The sequence below is a fragment of the Helicoverpa zea genome, chromosome 3, assembly GCF_022581195.2.
Source record: "Helicoverpa zea isolate HzStark_Cry1AcR chromosome 3, ilHelZeax1.1, whole genome shotgun sequence".
Lineage (NCBI taxonomy): Eukaryota > Metazoa > Arthropoda > Insecta > Lepidoptera > Noctuidae > Helicoverpa > Helicoverpa zea.
In genome coordinates this window covers 11,036,302-11,062,452 of record NC_061454.1, presented here as the reverse complement: position 1 = coordinate 11,062,452, position 26,151 = coordinate 11,036,302, and the positions used below count along the sequence as shown (strand labels likewise).

Below are 26,151 nucleotides of genomic sequence, written 5' to 3'. Positions count from 1 at the left end.
TGAATGTCCGCGGGCCCGCGACGGGTTGCACGCCGCGCAGCCCGCCAGGCAGCCCGCCGGGCTGCGCGGCGCGCGTGTGAACGTAGCATTATAGGTAAAAATTTTAGGTTTTGAATTATTTTCGCTTACATCGGTCGTTCAGTGTCAGTACGTGACAGACGTTAGCGTTTTCAGGTTCATAAACTTGAGTTTTTGGTTTGTGATATGTAAGTTCTCCATCAAATGAAAATAAGACTTTTGCATACAGAAAGTCATGTTTTTCGGTTTATCTAAATATGTACATTGTTTAGACGTGTTTTGCTTGTTTAGAACGTCAGGTTCTGTAAATTAAAAATAACATAATTATATACGTCACCGATTCTAAGAATAATAAAAATTGATTTGTAATTGAACCTAGGCTTACACTCCCTACAGATTTGCTTAACAAATACATACTTCCTGCGGTATAGTCACATTATTTGAGAGAGAGCTCAGAGAGCTAAAACGATGTCTTAAAATAATAACTGCATCAAAATAAAATATGACATATACCGCCTGATAATATAAAATTATATTGTAAACCTATAATATCTCTAGAAAACTTTAATAGTTCATGACTAGTGATTTGTATTGTGCAGATCAGTTTCATAGAGCTGTTGTCTCTTAGAATCATTTGAGTATTCAATATGCTCGATCTACAGATTTTGTTACATTGTGAATATTATAAAATTGAATAAAGATTTTAATAACTTCCCGTAAAAAATATTAATTTTCATAACATCTAATGTTGTCTTACAAATAACAATTCCAGATCTAATGATTTTTAATACTATTTTAATGGACCATTCTAAGCCATTGGCCATCAGTTGAATATGGCTCAATTTATTAAAATAATACTTTTTACCATCAATAAATATATTTAAATTGTATGTATTACACATTCATAATATACTGTCAATGATTCCATAGTGGGGCATATACTGATAGCATAACTTATTACTATAGGACCCACTCTCGCATTAGAAAATATAATTTTACATCCGTAACAATCGCCAAATCGCCCTAATATCCTACTAATATTCAACCATTTTTCGGACAAAAATGTCTACCGTGTCAGTAGATTCACCGGAACCGATACCAGACATAGTTTCGGTTGAATACGTGAGTAGCAACAATCTAGTGCAGTGCAGTTAAGACTGACCCCAAATTGGGCGTATTCGTTCCTAGACGACGCAGACGCCGCGTTTTCGCTCGTAGTGGTCGATGAGTGCACACGCCCAATGTAGGGTCAGCCTAATGTACCTACATATCACACTAACCCAGATGAGGATCTCGCTCGTCGTGGGAATATATGAAGTAGTTTCATTTAGTGGGTGGAGCATACAAGCCGCACACGGTGTCGACCTCGACGCGCAGCAGGTGCTGCAGGCGCGAGTAGTGCGGGGACTGGGATCACGCCTGCGTGTCGGCGTCGGTGTAGTGGCTGGGCCCCTCGGCCGAGCACACCGAGTCCTCGGGCGTGCGCGACGCGTCGCCCGCCTCGCTCGCCTCCACGGCGCTCGCGCTGCCGCCCGCCTTGCCCTTGCAGCCGCGCCGAGCCTGCAGCGCCTGATACACGCACAACACTGTTGCTAATCACACGTTGTTATGTTTGGGGAAGAAGTCGTGAAATGAGTTGATTTCTGCATGAACTGTGCATGTGTCATAGTGTTATCTGTTTTCTTTGGTTTATTTTACTATCTTTTTGTACAAAGGCCCTGAGTAAGCTACTGTTATCTTGTCTTTTTCTAGTAAGTTGACAGTTACTTAACATTTTAACTTGAAAAGAAAATCAACCGATTTCAGTTCTTAGCGTAGCTTTATTAAGAAAAAAAAATGTAATGTCTAAGTAATATTAGGAATTAAGCCGCACAGTTGATTCAACAAACATAAAAGTATAAAAAACACATACATCCCCCAGTCCGAGTTTTTTCAGGCCGGGGGAGAGCGAGAGTGCCTCTTTTGACAACATTCAGACGTTCCTGCCAATTAGTCGTAGTTCGGTTCGGCACCGGGAGCACAGAGAAAGCGTAATCTGAAACATTGCGACAGTCGGGTGGTGTTGCTGGTTGCTGGGGGGTGCAGGGCGCGGGGCGCGGGGGGGGTACAGGCTGACATCCACAGGGTCATGCGGGTGCTCCACGTGAGTGCGCATGCGATATTACGTAAGTATGTACTGTTACGCATCCTTACCTTTTCACGACTGCCCTTTTTCTAAAGTCGGTGTAGGATGGAAGATGAAACATTCAATTAATGACAGTGGAGATAGAACACCGATATATACGAGGGCTGAAATACCTGAACTCTAGTCACATAACAAACTCGAGATATCGTTAGATGCTAGATGTTAGAGCCTTACCACAAGTCTAGGGTTATGGAACAATCTGATCTAAACACTTATATTGAATCATCCTCAATAGGTGGGTACTGTTACAAAGGTATAAAGTAATACATGAATGAAAAGGTTTTTGTGTACTGGGTGTTTTTGATCACATGTCAACTAAAGTATGTAGGTTTAGGTTGGAAGAGAAAATGTAAACAAACCATACAAAATACCATAACTGAGTACTCCATTCGTCTTTCATATCAATACCTACAATGTCTACAAATTGATTATCCTGTGTCTTTTAATAAGTGCCTGTACAAAAAGTATCAATTGTATCGAGCTGTCAATTTTCTAGCTGAATTCAAATTATAGTAGGCTTCAATACAGTCACAAATTGTACTCCCTATTCCACGTACCTGCAATGAGAACCGTCGGTGCGGCGGTTTCCTGCCACCGCGCCGCTTGCTGATGTGAGGGTTGTCTCTCCTCAGCGTCTTGTTGCGAAGTATCTCCAGCTGTACGTATAACCGCTTCAGCTCAGCGCGGACCTCCTCGGACGTCGGCTCCTCCTCGCCTTCCGCGCCGAAACCCTCCGACGGGCCACGACGAGATACCTGATAATGATAAATGTGAATACTAAAAGCATCTAACCTTGTTCCAACTACTTTAGAAACGGCTTCCAGTCAGTTCCAGTAAGATAATTTGAAGTGTTCTGGTAATAAGATATGTAATATCGTAATGTACCTCCTGTGCAAGCGACCTGGCGCGGTAGCCGTGCCAGAGGCGGGGCGCCAGCACGCAGGCGAGCGCGGCGCCGGCGGAGAGGTGCGCGCGCGCCGCCGCCGCCACCGGCCAGCGCTCCGGCGCCGCGCCCGCCGCGCCCCACGCCACGCCGCGCCACCACACGCCGCACAGCCCCTCCGTCCACAGCGCCGCCGCCAGCCATCCGCGCTCCTGACACAACACACAGTCACACAACACGGATACGATACCACCACGGTGTAAAAAAATATGAGCGGAGATGCCATAGCAGATAGATCTGGCGCATTCTTCTAGCTCATATACGTACGGTGGGTAAGTACAAAACGATCAGCTTCGAGTGAATTAATGAGCCCTCCGGGTTCTTTGGGACTTAAGTCAACGGTTTTAGGTAAAAAAGTAAGCAGTTACCAAAGAAGGCGTACAAAGGTGGAGACAGTAACATTCCTCAAGCCCACATTTTGGGCCATTTTTAGAAGATATCTCCGCTAATCATTTTGTTCTCTAAGGATAGCACCAATCGGCTACTGATTGATACCATTATCTATTCTACTCAGGCCCGCCGTAAGCGGGCGTGCAGCGCGTGCACAGCACGCGGGCGGCACGTCCTAGGGGGCGGCAAATCTAGCGAGTTATCACGTAATATTTAAAAAATACAATATCTTTTTACTTATGATTTGATTTCAATATTTCCGAACACAGCAATAGCGCTAAGAACTTACTTACACTGCCAGTTTCAGTTAGGTACATCTGTTAAAAGGACATTTTCAAAATAAAAGATTCTTAACCAGTGGCGTAGCGCGCGGCAAATGCTATTTAGGGGGCGGCAAAATTAAACCAATAAAATTTCGGAAAAAGCCGCCCTAGCTTTGGTCGTCTCCTATCAATTTTGACTGTTTCACCCTTTGCATCCCCAAAAAAATTCGCGCTCGCTGCGCTCGCGGCTCCATGTCAGATTTCGCATTTTATCTTAGTTTAATTGTTGAGGCATTCAATTCCGAAAAAATATTTTTCGCGCACGTCCGTTATGGCTTTTTATGATATGTTTACTTCAAGAAAACTCTAAGGAAAAAATCGCGCTCGCTTCGCTCGCGGCTTTTGCACTTCACTTCTGTGCATGTCTTACTTTTTGACTTTGCTTTGTTAATTTACAGTGGTTTTTATTTGTTTTGTGTCCTTAGACTAAAAAATTTTCGCGCTCGCTCCGCTCGCGCTTCCTTACATATGGCATGTGTCTTATAAGTTGACTTTTCAACGGGAAACCCACCAAATAGCATATTTTACTGAATTTAAACATTGTTATAGATATTTAAGTGCGTTAGTTTAAGTTAATCACAATCTTTCAACACATAGAGGCCACTTGGGTAATGATTGCACTGCATTGATGCCCTAAGCAATTGCTTAGTTTGCTTATGGGCTAACCCAGGACTGCTTAGGTTACCTACTCTGAACATTTCAAGTACTTAAATAAAAAGTTATGTGTAATGTATGTTATGTATTGCAATAGTTATTTATCCAAAAGTAGGTGGGTTTTCTGCAATCAGAGCGGTGCATGTACATATTTTTTTCTGTTGGACTGTAACATGGATATGAATGGGCGGAGGGGGGGGGGGGGTCCGGACCCCCTGTATCCGCCATATTTTTTGACAAAACGTGTGTAGTCGTAGGGCGGCATAATCAGTTTTGCACGCGGGCGAACAAACAGCTAGCGGCGGGCCTGATTCTACTCGTCTGCCTGTCACACATAAGACATCAAAGATTAACAAGATAAATATATCATAGTGACAATACACTACTCTGCTTAGCAAAACATAACGCTACCTCCAAATCAGGCTAGTTTTTTTTTTCTTGTTAAGGCGCCTATCGGTTTTATTTTATGCTCCACATTAGAGCGAGCACCCAAGTTCCAATTCAGAAGGACCCTGGACACTGAAACATAATGTAACGTAGGTACCTGGAAGGGCACGTTGGCATTTCTCGCAGCATATGCGATTCTGAGTCCAGCAATGAGCAGCAGAAGCTCGGCGCCGGCGGTGACATGATGCCAGGCGGCGCGAGCACAGCCCGCGCTGGCGTCCTCCTCACACGCCGCCGTCGCAGTGAAGGCTGCCAGGTAACACGCCGCGCCAGATACCATCGCACCCACCACGCGTAACACCTGGGAAAACATCAACAATAAGTACCATAATGAGTTCCTGTAGGTCCAAGTACCTACAGCAATAAGGGTCTATCAATGGACAAAGGCAAGGTTGGTCGGAGGATAAGTGTGCATCTGTCGCGATAACAGCCTTCCATTGCCTTCGAAAGCACGATATGTTTTGGTATCTTCTTGGTAGTCGTTAATAATTTAGAATCTATAAGAACGTAACCACCAAAATGAACGAACCTCTGAGTCCCTAGGTGTCCACCGATGTGCCTTCCTGGTCCGGAACTCGGCCAGGAGTACCCACAACCGCAGCACCACGGAGCCATAGCAAGCCACGAAGCCCAGTTCCCTTAGCCACGCGCCCGCTATGCATCGCCACTTCGCCACAGATATGTACTGCGATGCGGCCTGCCAACATAATAAACAGTGTAAAAATTGTTCATGTTCGATATTTGGCATTAAAACTTATGGTTTGGTACTGAATGTGTTCCTACTTCAAAATGACATTAAAATATTAACGACTTTACATAAGATTTTCTTCCTAAAAAGCCTAACAAACAGCCTTTGGTGGATTTTCCGCGCGACACCGCTCGGTTTATAGGGTATTTTTGTACAGATTAGGCGATGTCGCTCGGAAAATCCGCCAGCGTGGAAAGGCTGTAAGCTGAGTATCTACTGCCATTTCGCCAATAACGATAACATATAATATCCCATTACGTGTTAAGTATTTGCACGAGCGATAACACTATTCGAGCGGTTGATAACGTGAACACATCTAACTTGCCATGAGACAGAATCGTCCCCAGCTTCGTGACAGCACTACCGTACTAATATAAAGTTACTCCTTTGCTTTTCATCGTTAAAAATATATCATTTCGAAACCGCGAGGCCTTATCCTAAGAACTGAGGAAGGCGGCTGCAGTTCAGATAAATTTTTTAACCAGGAAAGAGAAATAGATAGAAAACTCACCCGATGCGACCTTTATAATATGATCGATTACAAAGTAGGAGTATGAAATATTGAAAACAAAGGTATATTGTACTTTAAGATAATGATCTAGGCACACGGCAGTGTGTCAGCAAGTTCGAGCAAAAAAAGCGACACACCGGCCATATTACACGAACCATTTCGGGCCAAATTCGACCCCCCTATACCTCAAAATCTATTTTATTTACGCATATCAAATTTCTAGTATCTGTTGAGACCCCCTCACTTATCTAAAATACAAAATTTCATTAATATACCTATTGTAGGTCTTGAGATATTGACGTCAGAAAATCGCTATTTTTTTACTATACACTCACTCATCAAAAACCTAGACCACTTCCAATGGTCGTATTGACTTGAAATTTGGCATGGAGGTAGGTCTTTATGTCAAGGTAAAGGGAAAAATCTGAAAATGGCCAAGTGTGAGTCAGTTTCGAAATAATTCAGATTATACCCCTAAGGTACTAAAACGAACTAAATTTATCTATATTTATATAATAGGTATATCTTCGAATGGTTATATCGATCTGAAATTCGTTACAAAGTAAAGTAAAAATCTGAAAACGGCCAAGTGTGAGTCACTTTCGAAAATAACGAATGTGTAACTTTGATCCACGAACATAATATATGATAACATGTCATGTCAGTCAGTTGGTAAATCTATATAGTCCATTTAGTTAATCTAGTTCATTTCTTTGTATGAAGCATAGTGCATATTCAAAAATCTGAAAGATGGTATAAATGAGACATTTCCTTAACTAACTTAATCATAAGAATAAAATAAAATAAACAACCTTACAAAAATAAATGAAATCCCACCCAAAACAAAAATGTGAAAGGCTGCCAAATTCGATAATATGGGAATGCTTCGCCTATAAAAGAAGTGAGATCTGAATAAGTACCAAGTTCCATACACATACCTCAGTTAAAAATAGTTACTTTTTAATGATGTTTACTTGGCAAGTTTTAATAGAAAATTAAATACTTGATTCATTGCGTTTAGTAGGTTTATAACAAGGTGTGTGAAAACTTGCCAAGTAACATCATCAAAAAGTAACTATTTTTAACTGAGGTATGTGTATGAAACTTGGTACTTATTCAGATCTCACTTCTTTTATAGGCGAAGCATTCCCATATTATCGAACTTGGCAGCCTTTCACATTTTTGTTTTGGGTGGGATATGAAAATACGCCTAATCCTTTGAAGTACCCCCCATCGATAACACGCAGAAGAGATTACAATTTATGTAACAAATAGTGTAAACAAAATGTCATACAACATGTTATCAGATAAAAAATAAGACACTGATATTATAATGACGAGATGGATGGACCTTGGAATTGATAGTTTTCCATGATTTACTCTATTTACACGTTTTATTTATGACATTTATCTATATTTACATATATACTCCTGTCTGTCTGTCCATGTTTACTTTACTTACTGAGGCATACATTAAAAATGCTCCAAGAAGTACCACCTCTAGGACAGTCCACATTCCCATTGCCACCGCCTGGAAACACAGAAACACATTCATTTTTATTTGATCTTTGACCTGGTGACTTCTACCTACATTAATATTCATATTATACTTACTTTACATTTTCTCTTCTTAAAAATAATGAGTCCGATTACAAGACAGAGCAGCATGCCAGCGAGGTTGGCAGCTAGGAGTGCGACGCGGTAGGTATCGGCCAGGCATGCCGTAGAGTCACTTCCCATGCCACAGGGCGTGCACGTCAGAGGCCCGGAGTTGTCTGCAGCTAATGTCGCTCCACTCAGCCACCCGCTGCCTCCCTCGTTCCAATGTCCGGCTTGACATTTACAGCGATACTGCAATCAATATTTTTAGGTTAATTGTAGAAACAAAAAACACGAAGAATGAAACTATTGGGAACAAGGAACTAAATAACCTCTATCCTTCGATCTCCAGAACCAAAAGATGGAGTTGCTTCACAATCTGTCGTAGCAGCGTCGCACAAAGGAGGTCCACCCAGCCAATCATACATAGCTTCTTCACAAGGCAAGGCGGGCCAACGCCGAAACAGCGCTGCAGCTGATCTCGCCGGCCCTGAACCACGAGCTGCTGCCACGCCGCCCCACCAGCCCTCGCTGCCCTTCTCACATGAAAACCAAGCGTTTGACCAAACCGCCGTAGTCGCATTCCATGCAGAAGCCAATGTCCTCCAAAATTGTCGTAGAGTTATTGAATTGTTTTGCTGGAAGACGACGAGTTTTGGTGGCTCTGCTATGAATAGTACGCCGAGGTGCAGCTGCGGGGCTCCTAGTGCGACTGCGGCGGGCGGAGGGCCGAGGGGTGCGCGCGTGGCGGCGCGGGCCAGCGCTGCGGCGCGGTCCTCGTCCGCCACGCCCTGCTGCACCAGCTCCACCAGCGCTCGTGCTGTGTGCACCGCTGCCGCCTCGTGCTCACGAGCATTCTGCAAATTTAAACATAAAAATATGAAATTATGATACTTACGCAGGCAGTTATTTTTTCAAGAATGTAGACTCTCTAGCTAGAACCTATATATATCTTGGGTTCATCCGCTACACGCGTTTGTCCATCGAGCAGCAGGTCGTAAAAATAATGTCAATAGGGAAGAGTATCAAAACATGATCCCCATATACATACTAATGGCATGGGCGGCGTGTTCTTGAGCAGCAGGGGCTCGCACACGGGCACGGCGGGCGCGGGGGCTGGCGGCGCGGCGGCGGCGGCGGCGGTGGCGGCGGGCAGCGGCGTGCGCGGCTCGGCCGGCGCGGCCGCTGCGCACGCGCACCACGCCAGCGCCCACGCTGCCCACCGCACCTGCATCCTTCACCTGGCTAACCACAAGCCCTGGAAACAGAAGCACATTGCTATCGTTATTGATTCAAACGACGATTGATTTTATAATTTTATGGCTGAGTAGAATAAAACTAATGACAAAAGTAGTTATTTTACATTATACTTTTTCAGACCTCTTGTTAGGGAGCTGACACGGTATTTACTTATCATGACCATCCAGTATCATGTCACCTCAGACATAGATGAAGATAAGATCTCCAATAAATTTTTAAAATTTCAAATATTGATGTCAGTCGGTCGGCGTTACGGAAAACACAATGTTTCTGAGATCAACATGTTTTTTGTAAGTAGAAGTTAATCTGGTGTGTTTTCCTATTTTAAGAGCTATCTCAAATGATAGTATACTTTATTCTATTAGGTAATCTAACACTGCATTTATTTACAGATTGTTACTATTCGCGTTGTCTGAAAGTAAGACTGCGCGAACTGCTCGACATGATGTAAGGAAATTCCCTGAAGGTTTTCTGTTTGGCACATCGACTGCTGCTTACCAAGTCGAGGGTGGTTGGAATGCAGACGGTAAGGAAGGGATATATCATTTCAAAGTTTTGTGCTTTCTATACTTTTATTCGTAGAATAATATCAGCTCTTGTCTCCAGGTAAATCTGAAAATATTTGGGACCACATGACTCACGCCAACCCTTGCGTGATCGCTGACTGTTCAAACGGAGACGTCGCCAACGACTCATATAACAAGTACAAAAGAGATGTAGAGATGATGAGGGAACTAGGACTCGACTTCTACAGATTTTCCTTATCGTGGACCCGTATTCTACCCACCAGTTTCCCCGATCGTATTAACGAAGCAGGAGTTCAGTACTACAGGAATTTAATCGATGAAATGCTTAAATACAACATTGAGCCTATGGTTACGTTGTATCACTGGGATTTGCCGCAACGACTGCAAGACTTGGGTGGGTGGACCAACCCTCACGTAGTAGACTGGTTTGCCGACTATGCGCGCGTTGCGTTTGGACTGTTTGGAGATAAAGTAAAGTACTGGATAACAATTAACGAACCCAGGGAGGTCTGCTACCAGGGATACGGAGCAGCAACTAAAGCACCTCGACTGGATTTCAAAGGCGTGGCCGAGTACATGTGCGCCAAAAACCTTTTGATGGCTCACGCTAAAGCTTACCACATATATGATGAAGAATTTAGGCCAAAATATAATGGTTCAATCTATATTTCATTCAGTGCACAATTTTATGAACCAGAGTCTGAAAAGTATATTCAAGCTGCCTACGAATCAAATCAATTTGAGGTACGTATGGTTATTTTCATAAAGATCGTAAAAATCTATCATCGCCTATTCCTCTTTAAATATTGTATGATCGTGGTATTGATTACAGCAACAATAATGACAATAAATAAAACCTTTTTCAGTGGGGCGTGTATACTCATCCTATATTTTCCGAGACTGGAGACTTTCACCAGGTTTTAAAAGAGAAAGTAGCAGCTAAAAGTGCAGAGCAAGGTTTGTTCAGGTCCAGGCTGCCTGAATTCACACCTGAAGAAGTGGAGTATGTGAGAGGGTCCTCCGATTTCTTTGGCCTAAACCACTATTCAACTTATTTGGTGTATAGGAATGAATCTGTTGAGGACCGTTATGATGTCCCGTCATTTTACGATGACTTAGGAAATGCACACTATCAACCAGATGACTGGGATCGCGGTGTATCTAGTTTCCTTAAGGTACATTTTTCTTTAATTTCGGTTTCTATATTTTTCGACTTAAAAGAACATTTGAAATTCACTGATTACTTGAATTCACAGGTGACTCCATGGGGCTTCTACAAACTCTTGACGCAGGTCAGAAACGATTATAATAACCCACCCGTGATTATTACTGAAAACGGGTACTCCAGCTATGGCGGTCTGGACGACGACAACCGCATCTCTTACATTAGATTGTACCTTGATGCTTTGCTGGACACCATTGATGAAGGTTCTGATATCAGAGCTTACACGGTCTGGAGCATTATGGACAACTTTGAATGGATGCAAGGATACCGGTGAGTAAAGAAAATGTTTTTCAAACACCATCTCCATAACATTACGTGGAGTAATTTTATTTATTCACTATCAGTTTGCTTAATAATCTTTCGTATTATGCCTGAATTTCATGAGACAGTGATATAACTAAGTACGTTATATTTTACGTTTTAGTGAGCGATTCGGTCTGTACGAGGTGGACTACGAGAGCTCGGAGCGCACGCGCACGCCGCGCAAGTCTGCCTTCGTGTACAAGGAGATAGTTCGCTCGCGCGCACTCGACTGGCACTACGAGCCTGACACTTCGGTGATGACCATCGACGAAGGACACTGATACACGGCACTGGCTTGCTACCTAATACTCACTAGCAATAAACGCTTAATTAATCATCAGTGCGTGTCACTATCTTTCTATATCTAGACAAAAAGCAAGACTGAAATTGCTTTAGCTCATGATAGCACACAGTGAACAATCTTTGACTTTGTGCTACAATTTTATGAACTATTTCTTTGTTAACTGATTAGTTATAAATGTAAAACCCAATACGCTTATTGCTATCGAGCACTTCTCTGTTGATGATGTGTCAAACAAGAATGTCAAATCATGATAAAATACAAATAAACAAAATCAACTAAGCTGATAACGGCACGAAAGATAGAGAGAATTGTAGTAGTGTAACTGTGCAACAGATAATATCCTATTTTATACTTCGCAAAAATATATCTACAAGGATGTATACTTTTTACTCTTTCATACAAAAGTTACCTACATACTGATTTCAGTTTGATGAAACTTGGCAGTAATATAGCTAACAAACTTAGGTATATACCCGAATAACCTAGTAAAGTACTCATCTGATCTAAATATGTCTACGACCAATTAGGACTATAATAAATATGACATAACTCGTCCTATTATTAAGTACTTATGCTACAAATATAAATAGTGTGTACTCTTTATATTTGCCACAAATAACTGCAGATATGATGTCATTTTTCTTAACGATAATACCTACTGAAATGGCTCTAGAAGCTTTCTGAAGATTAAACTCCTATTTGATTTAGTTCTAAGCGTCTGTAGTGTCGGATCCGACTAACGCTGAATGAAGTACTCAAACTATGCACTATAGAAGTTAAGCCCGCTCCACCACACCATTGTGCGGCGCCGATCGCTCAGTGAATTCACTACAGCTTCTAATCTACTTCCGTGCTAACCACGATTGCTACACCTATTGTCATCTATGACAAGAGTTCTGTTCTTCATATTGAATAGCTACCAGACCAGTCACTTGTAAACTAGCTTAATCTTTTTTAGAATCTCGATCTAAACAGCCGCACCTACGGATATTTAATGATCAATGCTCAGCTCATACACGTACAAAGCGTTGGTAAAATTGCTGTCATGTACACGAGTTTATGGCTCAGCAAAGAGAGACGTCTAGACGTTATTGATTTTACTCATGACTCTGGATTCAATTTGGAAACGCACAGGGCCTACTTCATACAGAGTTCCATGACCTCTTGCTTGCTTACATATGATGGTAGTAGAGTCGTTGAAACAGGAATATAAAAAAAATCAAACCATAAAATGTACCTTACTACAAGAAGCAGCTTAATAAATTTTGCTGGCAGTACCTACTTGTAAACAATATTGGCTTATACATAGATCATCAAACGGTCGAGAAAACGGCCCTGGGTATAAAAATAATATATCCCCAAATATAAAACCGCAAACGCATTGAATGTTTGATTTATACATGGATTTACTGTTGTAGTTAAACTTTAATATACTCACACCTACCTATCCGTGTGTGTATAGGTACATCACGAAAGTTATTTATTATTAATTTATTATTTCGTAAATTAAAATCACGATAACGATCCGCTGGTAGGTACAGTATAATAAAAGCCATCAAGTTGTACTTCTCAATTGTAACTAACCTAACACAAAACTTTTAAGTGAACACATGAAACAAGGTAAAAACCAATTTTCGTGTAAGTACAATATCCTCACGTTTAGCTGCGGTTTTCTTCAGCGCTTACGTTCATGAATAAATAAATAAATATAAGTTGGTACTTTAGTTATTAGGAAAACATGTAACGTGCAAAACAAGCTTGTCAGTGTTTTACATTATGCTGATTTTAGCGGAACAAACAAGCGTTACCGAAGTTTTATTACTTGCATGTAGATTTTACTTCGCCGGTTATGTAGTGGCTTACGAAATAAAAGAAGTTACACTTTTTACTCAGCCACAAAGATGAGATATATTTTTACATCTACATTACGTATTAGGGACGTTGTTTTTTAACCGACTTCAAAAAAGGAGGTTCTCAATTCGACCGTATTTTTTTTTTTTTTTTTTTTTTTTTGTATGTTTGTTACGCGATTACTCCGCCAGTTATTAATCGATTTTGATGATTCTTTTTTTGTTTGATAGGATATACTCCCGAGGTGGTCCCATAGTCATCAGGTCAGGATCTGATGATGGAAACCCTGAGAAATCGAGGGCAACCTTCGAAAGTTGTAGGCATACATAGGGTAAAAACTTGACACTCAGGTGTACGCCTAAAAGCACTATTCAACTGTGAAGATTTGGAGCTGATCTGATGATGGAAACCAGAGAGGGTCGAGGGAACTCGACAACTGAATATGTGAACTACCTCGTGTTTGGGCTTAAATTATTTGTATTGACAAGACCTTTGCAACAGTGAAGGTTTGGAGCTGACCTGATGATGGAGACCAGAGAAAGTAAGTCGAGGGAACTCGACAACTGAATATGTAAAATACCTCGTATTTGGACTTATATTCTTTGTATTGATGAGAACTTCTCACTTGTATGGATAGTGACAACTATTCGTATCACTGAAAAGCTTTAAATAAAAAACTTTTTTACAAAAAAATTAAACCGACTTCCCAAAACACTAAAAAGCAAAAAAAAATCTATTTTTAGGTGCATCGGCCTAGAAGTCGGTGGCAAAATTAACTTAGTAACATCCATTAGACACCGACTTCTAGGCCGATGCACCTAAAAATAGATTTTTTTTTGCTTTTTAGTGTTTTGGGAAGTCGGTTTAATTTTTTTCCTGTAATCTAATCTGTGTGGATCGGCGGAAACCATAAGTTTCTGATATGATGTGCTGAAAAGCAGGATCTCTATCGTCAGTCAAGCATCGCTTTACCCTTAATGTTATGGTGAACTTGTCTTGACCACTTCGCAGTAAGTATTAATGTATTCATATCTTAATTTCGACATTTATTTGATGAAAACCACTACTCACCTTTGGTCTTGCTGCATATTTGTATTTTTTTTGTGTTTAAAATGTTTTCTTTCAAGTGCTTGGTAGGAAGGATTAGTTTTATATTTCAGGAGGTCCCGTGAGGATCTCGTGATTGTGACTTCAAAGCTGACGACCGTCGGTAATTGAATGAAATTCGCAAAGGCCTATTCAGCCTGATTCAATTTTCAATGTGATTTCTCAATGGTGCTTCCGCAGCGGTCACCTTTTACGAGTAGAAATCTTCTCAAACAGATTATAGATAGGTAGTTATATTGCGGCATGCCCAATTGCACATGTCCAAGGTAAGCCGGATCGGAAGCACTTCACTCCCATAGCGCGCCTGCTGGAAGAGATTTCTTAAGAAATAAGTAGTGCCTTTGTACTTTAAGGTTCTATTTTTTCTTGTCTCATCAACTGAGTACATAAACTGTTAAATAAATAAATAAAAATACCCAGTAGCGGCTTTAGGGTAGGGCGCGGTCGGGCGACGGCCCAGGGCGCCGGACATAAGGGGCGCCGCAGGCGCCCCCAACCAATCCTTGATCAGAATTTTACTCCTATTTTTGTTGTAAATTTCATCAAAGATCGTAGCTTACAAGAACTGTATTCAAATGTATGGATAGCATCAGGGCCGCCTTAACTTATGGTGCAGGGTGTGCGAATAACCCGGGCGCCGCGGGCTCAGGGGCGCCGCGGTACGCTCCTGGACCAAGAAATTTCAATTAAATTAATGTATTGTCATACAATGCCGCGGGCGTTAGATACACTACTTTTATGTCCCAAAACTCAAAAATTTTAGCGCTCGCTTCGCTCGCGGTTTCTTTACTTTACACTTACATTTTTTTTCACATATAGCTACTTTTAATTTAATGTCCCAATACTCAAAAAAATTCGCGCTCCCTTCGCTCGCGGCTTCTTCACTTCACAGTCGCCTTTTATTATATATGTTAAGGACTTTTAGTGATCCAAATCTCAAAAAACCTTTTTCGGGCTTGCTTCACTTTATAGTTGTTTTTATTTTTGAAATTTTTTTTGTCTACCCTAGCAAAAAGGTAGCGTCGTTTTTAAGTCCTTTTATTAATAAGAAAGTAACTTCTAGTTTGTATTTATGGTACTACTTTAAGTCCCAAAATTTTAATTCATAGGCGCCAACACCAACAAAGAGTTATCTACGTTTGGGCTACATTTTAAGTCATTTTTGTTTTGAGTTCTAAAATATAACAAAAAATTTCGCGCTCGCTTCGCTCGCGCGATCACAACCTGTGTTCCCGTGTTTTTGCAATCACCAACCAGCAATAACTTATGTACGATTGGGCTACATTTTAGGTAATTTTTGCTTTGACTTGTTAACTATAAAAAAAAATTCGCGCTCGCTTCGCTCGCGCAATCGGTAACTGCATACAAGCTGTTGATTTGCATCCGTGCCATATTAAAGGAGGTAATTATGCTAATGATTCTCGACCCAAATCAATAAAAAAATTGGTACGTATTTTTTTTTCTTAATTTTTTTTTTCGGAATTCCGTAAATGTCATCTAGCCTTATTTAAACTTGGCGCGTATGTTACTGGCGTTAAAACCGTGCTGCACCCTCACACAAACTCAAACACAAAGCATACGCAACGATCACTCATAAATTTCATTCATAAAATTGGATTACTTCGGAAATACCACGACATTACAATGACAAAAAAAGCAGTGCATATTAGTTATTTCCCATCTACTGTAATTCCAATCGATTATTTACGTATTGTATGTCCTCCTCCTGAGCTATGGCACAAATGCAAATCAACACCTTGTATATCTCTGTTTTTCGTATGGGTTTGAATTGAAGTTGGGGGCGCCGTAGAAATCTCGCCCAGGGCGCTAGTAGAGTTAAAGCCGGCACTGAAAATACCTACTACGCATTTTAAATTTGACTTTCAGGAGACTTTATGTAGAATACCGCACTTAATAAACTTCATCTGAGATACACCTAAACTTAAGATAGGCACTCTTATAAAGTTTTATTAAAAAATACCACCTAAATTCGTTCGCACACAAGTTATTCTGTCGTGTGAAATGAACGAACGTGAAAAAACCACAATTAACCCCGCTGTTAGCGTTGCAAACTGTCACTTCAGCCGACAGCTTCTCACACAAGCCAGTTACAGAAACCTCTGATGGAATTTTTAGTAGAGAATTTAAATAACGTGGTACTTTATGGACCTGTTGCAAGTTGTTGCTCTGTCTTTTTACTCAGGCGTCACCGAACAGTGAACTGCTCAAGCACATGTAGGTAACATATGTTTTATTTATTAAGTCATTGATATTTATTATTGGGTTATACAATAATAAACACAGATATCACTAAAAAGCTAATTAGCTACAACCCAGCTACCGTTGTTTACCTACTAATGTAAAAATAATATCTTTGTAGCCGAATATAAATAATTATTACCTACAAATGAAAATACACTACTAACCTACAAACTAAACTAACTATCCCACTTATAAATCTTCATCGTCACTGGGTTTGATAAATTGATATGATCTCCCACATCTGAAGTGTTTCACAACATCACAGATAACCTCCCACAGAGAGCTCTGTCTGAAACCGATCGTCAAATTTAATGAAAATAATTTTATCTAATCCGTTAGATTTTCGCTATGTTAATGTTAACGTTATAATTACAGATTTTTAAGTGTGTTAGCACATCTTACTAAACACACTCTAAAATCGGTAATTATAAAAAAATCACGGAATGGAGGTATATTTTATTCTTTTTATTATCAATACCATATTTTTAAATATACCTAGGTGTTATTGACAAATATCAACGACTTAAAATTGGAGTGGACAAAATTGTGTCGTGCGCAAACCAGGCAATCAAGTGTCGGTACAAGTTGGCAATCTGCACGCGATCGCTCGACTTAGATTGCGATGCGATACCGCCACGACCGTCCACGTGGGACACTGAAAAGTAAATCACTGGTAAAAGTACCTATCAGCTGATAAATAAATCTGCTAAAATAGCTACTACTTACTAATTACACATATATTTATTAGGCCTGTACAAACAATGAGAAAATTCTATTATACACTACGTAATGAGTGATCGAAAATCATCAGTTGTTTGTATATCGGAAAGCATCATTTGATACACATTCCGCCTAGACGAGGTAACGAACAAACCGAAAATATTGTGGAATCAAACGCGTAAATAACAATCTCATAAACAGGAATATCAAAAGTTAGATAAGTTGTAAAACCATAAACAATTCTAGGAGTGTTATGACAGAAGCTTTAGAAATGTTGCCTCGTCTTTTACGAGAAAGCGCTCCTGTCCCGGGAAGCGGAGGAAATGTGACAAATACGGAAATCATCCTATCGCGATCGAGAATTCGCATTTGTCCCGGCACAAACGAACTGTGAGGTAAATGAAGGTAACACATTTTATGTAAGTAGGTACCTGCTAGTTTAAAGTTAAAAGAAGATAAGTTATTTTAAAAAGTACTTATTACCAGAAAAGCTTTAGGTACGTAGACAATTGAAAGTTTTTGAGTTTTCAGAGTTCTCCACCACGTATGAATCGAATTAACTACATATTCAATTTCGATATTAAAATAAATAAATACTCGTAGGTATTCCTAATATACAGTACGTATAACGTACTTCAAGTATTAGAGCTTTAAGTTTCACTGATAATATGCAGCTCAGTTTCTTTCCTATAGCTACGTAGTTGAAATTCCTGCGGGTTCCCTGGAATGCCACGTAACTCAAGGCTAGACATCCCAGGCATGCAGCTGGAATGCCGCCTCAGATGGTATTGTCATACTAAATGAGAAGTCGTAGTGTCGTTTCACCCGACTTTGTATTTATTAATACCGTGAATTAAAGCACGATGTCAATCGCGCGTTAATTTCATAAAAATAGATTACATTTGTTTTTGATTTATTAATGAGTGATCGAGTTTATTAACTCACGTAAGTAAATCAATAAGCCTATATATGTATAATGTCGAGTGGAACAACCAAATCCGTTCCGCATGTTTGTAAATGTGAATATTCTATGTACATTATGTACCTACATTGAAGATCGATTGCTCCTGTCATCCATTATTGTCAGATAGCTTTCAACCGACTTACAAAAAACAGGGTGGTTCTCAGGTCGCCGGTCGACTGTATGTGTTTGTGTTTTTTACTCGATTTTGAAGAAGTAGACACTTAAGAACAATGGAGATCTACAGCTGATTTGATGGAGACGGCAGAGAGTCGGCGGAACTCCTCAACGGTATGGCTAGCATATTTAGCTACTCCGTGTTTGAGCTTATTTTGTTCGTAACGATGAGATCCTTACATCGGGATTGATCATGACTGAATGTTCATTTTTTTTTCTGATAAAAGAAAAATAAGTCTTTGTTAAGCCGAACAAAACCAGCGTAACCTGAGCTGTCTAACCCTCACTATTGTGGTAAACTCCACTCGTACAGTGCACTAGAAAAAGGCTTTCCATTGAATTTACGAAGATCTTGTTTGATCACTCGTGTGATTTTGTGGCATTTCCAATCTTTCTCGGCGCTCGAGCAGTCCCTGAGGTGAGTTTGGGTATCTTTATAGACATTTTATTTCATACAATGTCAGTATTATCGAAGCTATTAGGGTATTTATATTGCCAACAGAAACATTTATATCTTTAAATTGAGAGTTAAACTGTATTTATCTAAGAAGATATATCGTAGCAGTTATCTACACTGTCACCTTCTTTATCCTCCTTGATGTCACCATTACATGTTAATACCATACAAGGTATCAAATAACTAGGATCTGCGGAAATGAATCAATAAGCCAGGACGACTTACCTAGTAGGTACATGTCTGCCTACGTACCTGTGCCTATATTTTCCTAAATGTATTGTATAGGAAAATCCCAATTTGAATTATCTAGTGAATCATTTCTGATTAGGTATTTCATATATGCAGATTTTTGAGTTCTTAATACACAACAAAATTCCCTGTAAATGGATATTCACGCGACACGCATAATAATTTATCAACGTACATTCAATTTTGGATACGGGAGTGGAGTGAAACAATGTCTTAAGCCTTAACGATGTTATAGGGTACACGAGAGATAACTAGTTAGAATCATGCACCATTTTCGCAAGAAGCTAAATATACAAGCTGTTGATTTGCATCCGTGCCATATTCAAGGAGGTAATTATGCTAATGATTCTCGACCCAAATCAATAAAAAAAATTGGTACGTTTTTTCTTTATTTTTTTTTTCGGAATTCCGTAAATGTCATCTAGCCTTATTTAAACTTGGCGCGTATGTTACTGGCGTTAAAACCGTGCTGCACCCTCACACAAACGCAAACACAAAGCGTACGCAACGATCACTCATAAATTTCATTGATAAAATTGGATCACTTCGGAAATACCACGACATTACAATGACAAAAAAAGCAGTGCATATTAGTTATTTCCCATCTACTGTAATTCCAATCGATTATTTACGTATTGTATGTCCTCCTCCTGAACTATGGCACAAATGCAAATCAACACCTTGTATGAAAAAAAAACCTACAAAAAGTTTCAAGTAGTCTGATCTAGAAAGAATGACCTATCTACAATCTCTACACAACGTATGTATATAGATTAGATTCGCCTGTGTTCAGCCACGAGGCCACTCATCCCTTACCTCCTCGTACCTCATAATGAAAGCGCTCGAAAGCACGGCAAGCCACTTAAATTGAGGGCGTCTTGTTAATTCCTTAAAAACTCAAGTGCCCCCATCATTGTTCAGAGGCCGCCTCGCTCGCCCGAACAATACGTAAACAGAAGTGTTGAGTCACTGACCCCAGCCTAATTATTCTCACAAAAAGCTCACTTCTACACATAACAATGAAAATGTAGGTATAGTTTGTATAATCAAAGGAAATTCTGTTTTTTTTTTTCTATTCAATGCGCACATAACACAAATTGTCTATCTTTATAATGTACATCTAACGACCCTAACGTGTATACCTAAATAAGTTTAGTTACACTATAATATTTTGTATATTAAGTGTAGAGTAAGTACAAAGTATTATTTGAATGTGTTTATAATACCAAGATAGCTACAGCAGCTCATTAATTGTTCTGATGATAGTAAAGTATCGATGTACGGACATAATTTATATCGTGGAACAATCCCTGGCCGGGTGCCAACAGCTACTGAAGGGGAGTTGTGTATTCAAGGCGTGCAAACAATCAACCTGTCGAATAACACATGTAAATATATAGGTAACATTTAATTGCATGTAGCCTTACGGAATGGTTACTGAGTGGGGTGTGAACGTTTTGAACCTGCTCCACACAGTTAGACAGAGTAAAATTTAAAATATGAATATATTGCAATAAAGGTTTGGAAAATGTGAGAAAATCAGTTAGGTAATTCTATAGTTTCAGCTACAAAAAAGCTGAGCTGGGAGCTTTAACTTCAGTTATTCAAATAGGTACTTATTCATATACTTCTCTCAGGTCTTTTTGTCTCCTTTCCGAAGCCCATAAACCCCACAAATAAGGGTGTAAGTAGGCAAACGAGCCTGGTGTCGTACATGATTATTACAAAGTATGAGGTCGATGACAAAAAGTTTCATTCACGACTAACATCACGTTTCGCTTGTAATAACGAGCACAATAGCCCGACTTTATGGAACCATGACACATAAACTATAACTTCTGCCTACAAGTTGGAAAATAAAAACATTGTAGGAAGCTACCGAACTAAGTTATTCACAGCTAATGAGTACGCTGTTCTGAGCACTAAAATATTTCAATTAGTACTTTAAGGGCTTTATAAAATATTGTTTTGTGATGTCCCACTTCTAATATGCAAATATAATAATATCTAAAATATAAATGTGCAAATAATATCGTAAGATAACGTTATTTATACGTGTACCTGTTTGAATATTCCTATTCTATATTATTTATATGCTATCCCTATAATAGGCACTTAAATTCTGAGTGCCTTTCCCTTGTTTTTTCAAATGAAACTAGCAGGAAGGAATAAGGGACATAAAACTAAAGAAGCTTCAAACAAACATTGGTTAGTGTTAAACATTGAATTACGGCGACGTGACTGTGGCCACCTGGTCAACGTAAACCGATATTTTTATATGCGATCGTAAATTATTTGTGGTGAACAACGTGGTGTTCAGCCCGGCCTGAAGCTTCCTACCGCAGTTTGTTTACATTATAAACATACAGCAAACTTCAAAGGGAACGTGTATATCGATATGTCATTGAAAATGGCATATCCGATATGCAGATAAGCTGATCGAGCGAGCAACAGCTTTAATATCTCCACAAATAGGTGCCGCGTTTAGTTACTCGATATACATATAAACTTGCATTTATGTACTGTATCTGTCATTAACTGGCCGACAACCAGCTGAGGACAGGAATCATACAGGAATTGCAACATTTGTTTTGATTAGAGTGATGCCGATTGTCCGTGGTCCGTGACAATTCTGTGAAACAGTTTTCAGTTTGGCGGGATACATGATGTTATTTTTGGTTCATGTCTTGTGATATGTAACAGCCAAAATATCAATTAACCTAATAGGCTTGTTATTGGTATGTTTATAATTCAAACTAAGGCTCTTTTTTATGTTGCTCCTATGATATTTTGATACTACGGTCGGTCTGTGGGTGTCACCATCTATGTCATAGTGAGTTCCTCTGTTCCGGGAGACACGTACAATTGGTGAGTTGGGGCTGGAATTTTTGCCAGTAGTTACGTGTCGTCAGAAGTAAGAAAGTCTGACAATCAATTAGCTTTATAATTAAAAGTAGCTTACATGTAGAAACTACAAATAATTGTAACCAATTTTAAACAATACAACCTAATATATGACGGTCAATCAATTATTTAGAGAAATGTTTCACCCTGATAACAAGTTACGGAAGATAAATAATTAAATGCTAGGCGAGGCCAGCAGGCATGATTACCTACTTACAGGGAAACCATTCAGAATACTATCTAATAATTTAGTCAGTTCATGGGTCTCTCCTAATTACTTGCTTCCATTTATATACCATTTGATTAAACTAAGTTATCTCCTATGTATGTTCCAGTTGGCATGTACGATAGTAGTAATATACTTAGGTTATTATCATTTAGGTACCCTGGGCGAACCAGTTGTCAGCTATATTATGTACATTATCAAGTGTCATCATCCTCATGCCCTTATCCCAATTTTATTTGGGGTCGGCGCAGCATGTTTTCTTCTTCCATACTCTTCTATCTGCCGTCATCTCACATCAACATTATCAAGTGTACGTAAGGCTGCCTTTTAAGTTCTGTCGTTTGGTAACCTCCCGCGATTTTTAAAAATATATATATATATGCTATTTGAATCTTTTTGAATTTGGAATTCGAAAACAAAAGAATGTTTTTAAATAGGTCGAATAGTTTTATTGTATCGTCCATTCAAAGGTGACAGGTCGGTTGCAAAAATGGAAATGTGTAAGGAAAATTTGAGTGCGATAATTTTCTACAACTTTAAAAGGGGATTGTCGCGACTTCAGTACTAGAAAGAGATTAATTCTGTATTTAGTGATGTAGCACCATTCCTTAGGACCGCAGAACGCTGATATTTAGAATTTCAACCTGGGCACTCTAGCTTCAGTGACAAGCCTCGTGAAGGTCCTCCAAAAACCGCCATGATGCAAGTTTATATCGAGGCTGTGCGGCAGCTAATCCTCGCAGACGGACATGTAGCATATGGTGAAATAGAGGCATCCGTGGGCATTTCAGGGACCACAGTCAAAAATATCCTACACGAAGAACTTGGCGTAAGATAGATGATCTCTCCATGGATACCACATTTTCTTAGCGACGACCAAGAAACAGCCCTAGTAAGTTGGTGACGTCAAACTCTGCAGCGATTCGACCGAGGAGAGTCAAAGCAGGTCTATGATATAGTTAGTGATAACAAGTCCTGGATATACGCTTATGATCCGGATTCTAAGCAGCAGTCAGCTGTCTAGGTCTTCCAAGACGAGCCAAAACCGACCAAAGTCGTACGCTCGCAAAGCACTTAAAAAAAAAATGGTTGTCTCGTTTTTGGCAAAGGGTGATCGTGTCGCCACTATTGTACTAAAATATCGCGACATGGTTACCGCTGACTCGTATACCATTGTTTGTTTGCCAAAAGTCATCACCGAATTTAGAAAAAACTATCCAAGACTTCGAATGATACTGCACCATGACAACGCAAGTTCGCGCACCGCCCGCCAAACACCGATGTTTTTGAGTTCCCAAAATGTTGTAATATTGGATCATCCACCTTACAGCTGTAACTTAAGCACTAATGATTTTAATACATTAACCAAAATTAAGAAAATTCTTCGTGGACTACCTTTCAGCACACCTGAAGAAGCTGTTGACGTATACAAATCGGCCGTTTTGACTACCCCCACTTTGGAATGGAATAAATATTTAAAAACTGATTTGAATGCATGCAAAAGTGCATTAAATATCGCTAAGTATTCTTAAAAAAATAATAAACGGTAATAACCTATTGGATTATCTATACTTATTTCAAACGACACAACTTAAAAGGCAGCCCTCGTACATATTAAAAAAATAACGTAGATCTGTCATTCAGTCGTCATTATATCAGACCACCTGAGCTACGCCCTTGATTAGTATCACGTTTAGAAAACTTATTTCCAGAAGACAAAGTAGTTATGTATCAAGTCTATTCATTGTCCAGTGGAGCGCACACTGTATAATGGGCTGCCTATTTATAATAGCTTCAGAGGCTCAGAGCCATTCAGTGGACATGGAGGACGCCAGCATCGCTCCATTTAACATACGCGCATGCTTCACCAAGGCTGGGCTAAGACACCTCCGAATGGGGTCGACGATAACAAATCGCACCAAATATTAGATAATAACAACGTGTAGCGCTACACGTTACACAACATTTCCCTCGTTTTTATATCAAAATATAAACAACCGTCAATCACTCGAGCGAAATTTTGTAACGCTCACTTAATTTTCTCTATAACATGCATGAAGGCGTATTATTTTATAAATAAGTATTGTACTGGTCATCGTTGACCTACTACCTAGTACCTACTAATTTTGTGGGAAATCAAATTCTATCTAGTTATTTACCTCTTATTCCCTCTTGGGGTTTGCAAAGACTAACTCCCCAATTATTGAGTTCCTATCCTCGAGAGCATTAGCGAACAAGACGGACAATGGTGGTACTTACTACGTTATCTTTCTAACTATAATGACTATTGCATATAAACAAAAGTAAATAAGAGCAGTGGCTATCGGTCGTGTTCTTCATTGATGTTATGTAGGAGCCACTATTATTGAATAGCCAATATTTGTCGCGTCTAACTCGATAATGGTTCTCATTGGGGCTGCCGCAGTATCACTCCTCACAGATACTCTTTAGCGAGGAAGTTGACCACTTTAACTTCACTCAACTATGATATATTACAATACAGTGATAATCTTAAGTCTATCATATAAAGATATTTGTAAGGAATCTTGGGATTATAAGTCACTCACCGTGGGTAATACCGATGATGTAGAACAGGCTAACATTTTTGTATCTTTTCCACCAACAATAATCAGTGCATGACACAGGTGATTATAGAAATTCACTATTTACATTATCCATTTAATAACTATTTTCATAACTATAATGACACAACAACAACACTTTGATTTAACTTCTTATTTAATAATTAAAAATTGTTAGCAATAATATTTAACATTTGATCTACACATTCATAAAACATTCTGCGGTTTTACTTATTAATCACATGAGAGCAGATGTCCAGATATGTTCCATGACTTTTTTGTAAGATGCCGGAATAAAAGAGCGAACTTTGAACGTTTATCTAACATAATCGTTAAACAAAATCGAGACCACTTAATAGAAAGAGGACTGCAATTAATAAATCAAGATTTTGACTGATTGCGATTTAAATTTTCAGTGAATTTTCCGGATGATAGTATTCAAACATGAATGTCAGTGCGCGCCCTGGAATCGACCGGGCGTCCCGCCGCGCCACTGAGGCATCTCGCTCGGGTCCCGGCCCGCGGATGTCGCGCGCATGCGTGCGCCGCGCCACCCACGCCTGTCGCCGCCACACTGCGAGCTGTACATTACGTGTGGACACTGTGCGGCCGCACGCACCTGTGCTCTACATATAGCAATAAGCAGCGTACGCGCTGTTACGAGCGACCGCTAGCCTCACGCGCCAAGCATCACAATGAGCGGTCACTGATAGGACAAGAAGCATAAAAATGACGTCACCACTCCGCTCCAGAGTGCCACGATGGAGAGATGTATTTCTTGTTATATTTGATTATCTCTTATAGCAAATTATAATCACTGGTTCATGTTTATCGTATAAGACCTTCAGATAAATTATATCAAATGCTGAAATTTGAGTTATCACAGCAGGGCCATTCTACCACTGTAACTATTCAAAAGAGCGAAATTAAGGATCCCATGATCAGTTACAGAGATGAAGTTTAAAAAAAAAATACAATATTAAACACAATAACATAATAAATACACATTTTAACAGTAGGTATCGTTACAATCCCTATTTCAGTGTCAAACTACATCTTCAGAGAACTGTATATTAGATTCGCGGAATCAATACCACTATACAAACTGGATTAATCAAAACTTTAAGAAATTGCTGATGAAAAAATATGACCATGCGCTTTATTGATGCCGATTGAAGGATTCAGATAGGTTATGTTATGGATAATAAGAAATAAGGC

The 26,151-nt window shown here is 39.7% G+C and overlaps 2 protein-coding genes and 1 long non-coding RNA gene across 3 annotated transcripts; 2 read left to right on the top strand and 1 right to left on the bottom strand.

Moving 5' to 3' along the window:
• On the bottom strand, positions 1–25,051 carry LOC124645773 (probable G-protein coupled receptor 158). Its single transcript, XM_047185651.1, has 11 exons — positions 24,919–25,051; positions 8,870–9,076; positions 8,151–8,675; positions 7,834–8,070; positions 7,682–7,750; positions 5,490–5,657; positions 5,058–5,261; positions 3,089–3,298; positions 2,761–2,958; positions 2,212–2,232; positions 1–1,587 (listed from the first exon to the last, which is right to left on the bottom strand). The coding sequence occupies exons 2-11, from the start codon at positions 9,050–9,052 to the stop codon at positions 1,432–1,434; spliced, it is 1,971 nt and encodes a 656-aa protein (XP_047041607.1). The 5' UTR covers positions 9,053–9,076; positions 24,919–25,051; the 3' UTR covers positions 1–1,431.
• LOC124645772 (myrosinase 1-like) lies at positions 9,480–11,470 on the top strand. The gene is made up of 5 exons (XM_047185649.1): positions 9,480–9,604; positions 9,685–10,349; positions 10,472–10,780; positions 10,862–11,100; positions 11,255–11,470. Exons 2-5 carry the CDS (start codon positions 9,711–9,713, stop codon positions 11,412–11,414), a joined length of 1,347 nt encoding a protein of 448 aa, XP_047041605.1. The 5' UTR covers positions 9,480–9,604; positions 9,685–9,710; the 3' UTR covers positions 11,415–11,470.
• Positions 21,967–25,764, top strand: LOC124645774. Its single transcript, XR_006986270.1, has 2 exons — positions 21,967–22,089; positions 25,350–25,764. It is a non-coding gene; the product is annotated as an uncharacterized LOC124645774 (long non-coding RNA).
• The last annotated feature ends 387 nt before the right edge of the window (positions 25,765–26,151 follow it).